This window comes from Microtus ochrogaster, chromosome 17, assembly GCF_000317375.1.
Source record: "Microtus ochrogaster isolate Prairie Vole_2 chromosome 17, MicOch1.0, whole genome shotgun sequence".
Lineage (NCBI taxonomy): Eukaryota > Metazoa > Chordata > Mammalia > Rodentia > Cricetidae > Microtus > Microtus ochrogaster.
In genome coordinates this window covers 5,304,857-5,313,567 of record NC_022019.1, presented here as the reverse complement: position 1 = coordinate 5,313,567, position 8,711 = coordinate 5,304,857, and the positions used below count along the sequence as shown (strand labels likewise).

At 48.6% G+C, this 8,711-nt stretch overlaps 1 protein-coding gene across 1 annotated transcript in view; it reads right to left on the bottom strand.

Annotated features, from left to right (window-relative positions):
• Atp8a2 (ATPase phospholipid transporting 8A2) overlaps positions 1-8,393 on the bottom strand; it is a 568,947-nt gene extending 560,554 nt beyond the window's left edge. Inside the window, exon 1 of the mRNA XM_026783162.1 lies at positions 7,958-8,393. Within this exon, the coding sequence (XP_026638963.1) occupies positions 7,958-8,033 (76 nt within the window). The 5' untranslated portion in view covers positions 8,034-8,393. The remainder of the gene's footprint in view (positions 1-7,957) is intronic.
• Between the last annotated feature and the right edge of the window lie 318 nt (positions 8,394-8,711).

The window sequence follows — 8,711 nt, the reverse complement described above, 5'->3', positions numbered from 1 at the left end:
GCTATGGTCACCTGCACAAGGCCTCCTTTGCAGCTATGGTCACCTACACAAGGTCTCCTTTGCAGCTATGGTCACCTGCACAAGGCCTGCACTATATCAAGACAACAAGACCAATAAACATTCTATCAAGCAGCACTAACTGGGCTCAGTGGGTTACAAAAGCGAGGAGCATGAAGGTAGAAAAGGACATGTTGGGATATTCAGAGCAAAAATGAGAGGATGAAGGAGAATTGGAGTGGACATGGAGTGAGTATGATCAATGTGACATGGATAAAACTGTCAGAGAGTAAGATAAAACTTGAACCTGATCTGTAAAGGTGTTGTCCAACAGAAATAGGACACAAGCTATGAACATCCTTTAAATTTTTTAACACTAGATTTAAAATACCACAATAAAATCTAATACCCTGTATACTAATTATTTTAATTTCTAGTAGGCATACAAAATAAAAGTAAAATTAAAAGCTGGGTATGGTAGTGCTTGCCTTTAATATCAGCGCTTGAGAGCCAGATGTAGGTGGCTCTCTGTGAGTTCAAGGCCAACCTAGCCTACAAAATAAGTTCTAGGCCAGTCAGGGCTATACAGTAAGACTCTGTCTCAAAAAAAAATTAAAATCACATAAACAATTAACTAGTACATTTTAACCTGATATGCGCTAGGTAGTTTTTCACCATGTAGTAAACAGAAAGCATTATCACTAATGTATAACTGAATATATGGATGATGAATAACTTTCATATATATATATACATATGATATATACGTTGAATGTGTGTGTGAGTGTGTGTGTGCATATGTGTGAGTGTGTGTATGTGTGTACTCTCTGTGTAGCCCTGGCTGGCCTGACATTTGCTGTGTAGATTAGGCTGGATGGAGCTCACAGAGACCCATCTGCTTCTGCTTCCTGAGTGCTGGGATTAACCATGTGGGCCACCATGCCTCACAAATTTCCTTTCCATACTAAGTCCTGTAAATTCGGTGTGTATTTTCACATTACAACACAGCTCTGTTCTGACTCACCATCAGTCAGTCCCACAGAGTTCGTGCCCCCATACTGGCTGGCGGACATCTACAAATTCACCTTCCTCTTTGACCATCTGTTGACAGCGGTCTGCAAAGCATTGTTTACCATACCCATGACATCTTGGACTTTCCCAAAGACAATATAAAACACGTGAGGCATAAGGCCAGTGAGATGGCCCACCAGGTGAAGGTGTTAGCTGACCAGTCTGATGACCTACATTCAATCTCACCCGCATGGTGGGAGAGAACCCACGCCCGCAATTTGTGCAACTTTCAAAGTGTGCCCTGGCAAGTACAGGAGCACGCGCGAGTGCGCGCGCGCACACACACACACACACACACACACAGAGAGAGAGAGAGAGAGAGAGAGAGAGAGAGAGAGAGAGAGAGAGAGAGATGTCTCTACATACACATTTAAAAAAATCTAAGACGTTATCAGACAAGTGAGGTGCAAACATCACTGTCCAGCTTGCTTCTCTGTTATGATAAACTGACCAACAGTAACTTAGGGATAGAAGGATTATCTGATTTATGCGTCCTAATTACAATCCATTCTAGAGGGAAGTCGGGGTAGGAATTTAAACAGGAGCAGAGGCAGGAAACATGGAGGAAAGCTGCTTACTGGATCATTCTCCATGACTTGTTCAGATCTTTTCTTTCTTCTTTCTCTTTCTTTCTCTCTCCTTTTTTTCTTTCTTTCTTTCTTCCTTCTCTCTTTCATTTTGTAAATTAATCTTTGTGTATATGGGTATAGTGCATATATGCCTGTGCACTATATGCATGCAGTGCCTAGAGGGCCATCAGAACTGGGGTTATAGACTGTTGAAGAGCAGTCAGTGCTCTTAACTGCTGAGTCATGGCTCCAGCTCCTCAGCTTACTTTCTTATACAGCCCAGGACCACCTGCCCAGAATGGTCTGGGCCCTCCCACATCAATCATTAAACAGAAAACTAACTCACAGATATGTTTACAGGCCAAACTGATGGAGACAATTTTTTAATTGAAGTTCTCTCTTCCATAAACATTTCGGTTTTGTCAGGCTGACGAACCAAACAGCATAACCACTTCTCGTGGGGAGAAAAAGCCTCTCCCCTCCCCTCTCACCCCACTGGTGCCACCACTAAAGCAAACAACCATAAAGTTAAAGAATGATAAAGCAAACATTTAATGTTTGCCATTCTGTGTTTGCCAAGTCATGACCAAACTTTAGACTTCATTTACAGCCTCCACTCGTCCCCCGTGTTTGTATCCAGCCTGGCTGATTCTCACTGGGAGATCCCACCCACTTACCTGCCCACATTTCTGTATCCCCTTTAAAAAAAAATCTCTTCCCAAACCCTACCACCAGAAAATGAGACCATGGAATAAATAATAGAGTTGAAAAAAATCCATTTCCAAACATCTAGAAAGAGTAACAAGGAAGATGGACTCAAGCTGCGTAAACTTAGGTTGTGTTCCAGCAGAAAAGAACAGCATGGTCATCTGGGGCAGCAGCATACAGGCTGGGGCATGACACCAATGACCCTGTAGTAAACCCTAAGCCAACTGCTGGGCTAAAACCTAGCTGCTGGGCAGGTCCCCTGGCACTCTAAAGAAGGGATTGTCACTTAACTTGATGGCACAGAGACAGTAACCACTAGTGTGGAGTTTAAAGGCAAAAACTCCAGAGTTTTGAAATCAAGATATGTATGCTCGGGGCATTAGGATGAAGACAGTAAAAAGAAAATTAACAAGAGTCTTAGATGGGGATAACGGGTTATGGAGCTGACCTGAAAACGTCTTGCAGGAGGCCTAATCCCTCACTAACTGGATAACCGCGGACCAGCCACGGCCGTGTCCTCTGAATAAGAACCAACAGCTCCTTGCCATTAAGGTGCCAGGACCTGACACCAGCGACTGTCTCTGAATGTGGCATCTGCAGTGAGATTCTGCATGGCAAAAAGGCTCACGCCAAGGAATCCTTTGCTGCCCCAGTTTTCTGCACAATCAATCTCAGTGATGTGCTTGAAACATCTACAGTAATCCTGGGAACCCTCTGCCTCTGGCTGACGTGGTGTCTCTGGCGATGAAGCTGTGCTCAGATGCTCCTTGAGAATGTCTGAAATGAACACGTGCTCATTCCCAACACAATAACTCAAATGCAGGGAACTACGTTCCAAACGCGAAAATCTTTGAATCAAAATGAGCGAAGATGAGGCCACAGTTTTAGGAGAAGCTACGACATACCCATTTTTCTTTCACTAGCAGGTGAGAGATACTCCTTCAGTGCAAGGAGCACAGACACAGGACACACACAGGAGTAAGGAAGCAGGCCGGCATACTGAGCCCTCCACCACACTGATGTTAATGGACAATTATCATATGTATGTTTCTCTTATTATATTTTTGTTGTTGACACAAGTTCTCGTGGAATGGTCCACATTGTCCCAAATTGGGTTCAGGAAATCTACATGCCTCACCCTTCTAAAGTCCCTAGAACAAGGGTACGCGCCAGACCTGGATGCACTCTCATAGACACACCTAAGTGCATACATAGCCCGGGAGGGACACGGACATAACTGTCTCAGCACCACGCAGCAGGTTAGGCATTGTGTCTGCCCTTGACAATGATATGGAGAAGCTGCCAGGGCGTGAGTGTGAGCTCACTTTTATTTTTAGCCTTTCTTAGAGGTTGTTAACATTTGCCCTGGGCACTTTCACTAGCCTAATAGGATGTAAATAACATCTTGTCTCTGTGTGCGATTGACCAGGGGTTATATTTAGCAAATGTGAAAAGCCCCAAGGACAAGGGGCTTCAGAGGCACTGTCTGAACATCCTCTCATAAACCATCCAAAGGTTCTAAGAGAATAACTTTAATGTAATCCATCTGTCTAGCTGGCACCTCGATCAGATGAGGATTTAAGATAAAGCAGCCATTGTAAAAGTGAATTAATTATTAAATAACTAAAGTCATCAAATTAAGGGCATCGTGGCCACCTCCAGGCATAAGACAGGACAGTGTAGGGAAGGTGACAATTGTCAGACACTAGAGAATGGACAGGGTAGGATCTGGGTAGTTGGTGAGTATGGATTTCTGCGTCATGCAAACCTAGAAATAACCTTTATGCAGCCACATCCTGGGTAAGCCATCATTAGATTTAGTGGGGAAAATCCAACAGCTGAAGATGTCCCCGCTTCTGTATCACTTGAAATAGGGGTCTAGGTAGAGGAGACCATGTCAGGTTGTGATGGGCAACCTAAGAACTAGCCGCTGTCTTACTTGATCGTGCATCCAGTAATTAATATGTGCAGTGCTGTGCTATGCAAGTCACACACACACACACACACACACACACACACACACACACACACGAGCTCTGGGGAGGAGACTCTTTCTTCACATCCTCATTGTATAATGTAAGTAAAGAAATGGCCCATAGGAAGCAGAAGACAATTTCAAAGTTTGAACCTATTTCTCTCTAAACCTAGTCTGGTATCTACCCCCAACAGACGCCGTCTCCAAGAACTTCCAAATATAATCTAGACCCTCAGGTCAAGTACAAAAGTATCTAGGACAGAGATGGTTTAAGTCTGTGTGTAGAGTGCCCACTGGGTAGTGCAGACCACAGAAGCGAGGGATATGAGACCCGTGTCTGCCTTATTTCCTACCAGAGAAGAGGAAACCGTGTAGAATAAGCATGCCCTGTTCGGACTGGAACTGATCCTGAACCACACCAGTGGGCCTTGGAAATTAGTTGGTTCTGCTAGAAATGAACCAGCTGCTCTGAAATAGTTTGCTGTAAAGTGAAGGGATTAAAGCACTTCTGTGCCATCTTCCAGCTCTTAGCTTCTATACCACAGCTTCTGGCATCTTCTGTTGTCCACACCCCCTTCCTTTAAAACTCAGGGCAGGCAGTTACAGGAGATGCAAGAAAACTAGGCCCACACAGGAGCCCAGTCAAACAGACAAACAAAACACATTACTGACCTGAAGAGGCCAGGGGAGATGAAAGGGTTTGGGTAAAGAAGTTGGAACAGACCTGCAAGGGCATCCTCAGTAGGACTTGAAGCCATCCAGGTCCTGTATTTAATCAAATTAAAGGCACAGGCCCTGGGCTTGCTGTCTGCCTGCTCTGTATTGCCAATCTTTCATGAAGCCAAATTCAGAAACTCAGCAAGAGGAAAGAAGCTTCTACCCTGGAGAACACGAATGCTGTCGTCCCCAGAACACAGCTCTCCCTTCCCTTCTGTCCTCCTCCCCCATGTCACTGCCCACACACCTATGCACACGTGTGCTTCACTTCCCTGTTCAACTGTGTGCATTGCCCGTGCACGTAGACTCAAGGCTGGGTACGATTGAGAGCTCTGACAGTATGCTTTGGACTCTTCCCTAGACCTTGGGCTCCATCCAGAGAGCACCTATCCTGTCCAGGGCTCCATCACCAGAGCCCGGAAGTGTCTGGCACATGGAAAGTGGTCAATACATATCCAGGAACTCGTGTTACAGCCAACCAAAGTCAACTGGTCTTTGGATCCCCATCATTTGGTGAATAACAGATGGCTGCAGAAAGGAGCAGACAAAGGTATGCCAGGGCACCCAGAGTAAAACGGGAGTCCAAGGTACAGTCACCAGAAGTAACGATCCCGGAAGTGCTTTAGTAAACAGTCTACTGGGTGGCACCTAATCTTGAAGGAGCTATGAGCCTCAGATTGCCTTTGCTAGTTTGCACTAAATGAGAAGCAGCAGGCTTCTTCGAAAGTCACACGTCCCTTCTACTTTATGGGAGTAGGCAATTGTCAGGCCTTTGCCCAGGTTTCCACCCCAGCCTCCCTCTTGCCCATCCATGATTTATGTGCTCTACATAGACCCATCTTGTAAAGCCACACATTTTCTCTTCTGCATCCCACACCTGTCATCAACAAGGTCCCAAAGCCCTCCACCTTCAGAAACTCCTAGACCTTTCTCTCTAAACTGCTGAGTTCTGAACCCTGCTCCTTACTGATGCTCACACCGCAGACCACTGAGAAACTCTAGACTGAGTGTTCATACTATTGCACAGCTGGACCCGGCAGTCAGTCTGCAAAGCGTCCTCCCCGGAATTTACTTTCTACAGCTACCACTCCGTTTGCTTTTCCCTCCATTTTCTGCAAACTTTTCCCTAAAGAGTGTCATAGACAGTCTGTATTCAAGTCCTGTCTTCCTCTCTTGCACCCCCTCTAATAGCTATTTTGCCCCACAGTTATACAATAGCAGCTCTTCCAAGGGCATCAGTGACTTCCACAGATGAAGCCAAGCATCAATGCCCAGATTCTTTCTGGAGTTCTTGGCGGCTTTCCCGACTTGCTGGGATCCGGTACATCATATTCCAGTCCCTTTCTGTTGCCCCTAAGACCCTCCAAATTTGAAAATACTGGAATGCTCAGGACACCTTCAGAATCCTCTGGTATTAGTTACATAATTTGGGGGGGACCCAGTGAACAATGAGATGGTGTGCCCCTGTGCAGAAATCAAGACCTGAAGCTTAAACAATGCAGAACATTAAAGAGGGGTTCTTCTGGGAGGAGGCCCCGCATACCTACAGGGAGGTACCCACTGAGGCATCCTGGGGAGCACTCTGAAACTTAGATCTCTGACTGTGAACGCAGGCTCATAAGCCAATCCATCCCCACTCTGCTTTCCAGTGGGCATCTCATCTCTGATGGGACATGATCAAAACTAAATCTTACATTCTCCCTTCTTCCCCAAAGAAGAAGTTCTGTACCCTTCCCATCTGGGGATGCTTCTTTCTTCACAAAGCCTTGCATCCGTGGCACTGCTTTGAAAAGCACACACTTCCTTCCCTCTGCTGGCACCTAGGCTGTCCCTCTGACACTACTCCCTGATGCCCCTGGGACTCCCCACCTCGTAGTCTTGGTGTGTTGCCTGGTGACCCTTTCAGGAAAGGATTCTGCTCGAAAAGAATGTGATGGTGTCCTGATACTGCCCAACTTGAGCAAACACTAGCTAAAATGAGTTTCTTCTCCCTTACATTGCTCAACAGTGGAAATGGAAAGGTCATTTATTTTTATATGCCTATTATCTCAAAACACACAATCCTCAACTCCGAACCTAAACCTTGAACCCTCTGCATCAGAGATCTACCCAGACTCCTTTCAAGGAGGCCTGAAATGCAAGACAGGGCATTATTTTGCAGGTTCCCCCTCCAGTTTTGCAACACATAAGCATCTAGGTCACCTATCAAGTGCTGTAGCCACAGAGCGTTGGATGTGCCTGGTCTAAGAGTATTATACAACAAAAACATCTAAAGTGACTAGTTGGGGAAGCTGTATTTCCAATCCTAGCCAAGCCACTGCCAGAGGGTGTTTATGAGTGCATCAAGTCTCCACAGCTTCCCGCAGCTTTCCCGTATAATGTAAGCCTAAGCCTCTAGGTCCTTAGTGTAAGCCTGAGCACTTGGGCCCCAGGTGGTGAAAACACTCTTAGTAACCTTCGGCTTCCCTTAAGTCTCTGTAGCAGACAGCCTGGGAGGCAACAAGTCCTCCCAGTGACCAAACTGTGCCCACCAGGACTGGGGACAGAGCAGAAAATTGATGCTTTGGTCCGCATCACCGCGTAAGTGCGCAGGGACCTGACGCGCGCGCTAGCCTGTGTGTATACACACACACACACACACACACACACACACACACACACACACACGCACACGCACACGCACACATGCATACACAACGGTGCCAGGGGCCTGAGACTTCTCACACTTGCCGCTCCCTCGCTCCCGCAGGAGGCTTAGAGCCGGGTGGGTGCAAGGACGTCCAGCCAGGGGGCAGTAGGGCGTGGCGTCCGGACTCCCGCAGCCCCAGGCGCCCAGGGGAGGGGACAGGACGAAGGGCGGAGCAGAGTCTCCCAGCCGCGTGCGCCACCCCCGCCCCAGTGGCCCACCCTCCCCGCTCACCCACGGACGCGCCGATCCTTGCCCTCCGCGGCAACGACATCTTAAACGCCTGGTCCAGGCCCGTACCGTTCAGCATCGCGCGCGGCTGGCGGACTGGACAACCAGAGGCGGGCGATGGAGACTGCGTGCGGGGCTGGGCGCCAGGGCCACAGAGCCAGGGCCATGGGCGAGCCGACCTAGGGCAGAGCGAGCGCCGCGGGACGCTCCAGTCTGTGCCCGCAGCCCCGAGGCTGCGCCAAGCGCGCCTCCCGCACCCCAGCGGCCAATGCGGCGGCGCCCGGAATGCCGCGGCGGCCTCGCTGGCCCGGCAACGCGGGGGCGGGGGCCCGCAGGAGGCTGCGCCGCCAGTCGGAGTCCTGGCAGGTGGCGCGGGAGGAGCGGGCAGGGCTACGAGGCTGGGTGCGGGCTCCGGGAGGGGATGGGCGCACCTGGGCGGCTCTGGGCCTCAGGAAGTCGGCTACCTTATCTCCCCTGCCTGTCACTTGTGCTGTGCAGCCGTGGGTCCTCCTACTCCCTTCCCTTTTTGGTTAGCAGCTTCTTTTCTTTTGCATCCAGTCCGATGGGGTCCTCCTGGGTCCTTTGCGCAGAACTGGAATTTCCAAGCTGGGACCTGAAACTCAAAGAAGTGCTGGGTCTGCAGCCCCTGTCCTCCACGGCTTGTCACAATCGTCAGTCCTTCAGAACGCTGTGAGGGGCACCCACCACACACATCCACGCCCACGATACACGCACTGCACCTTCTACATGCAAACAA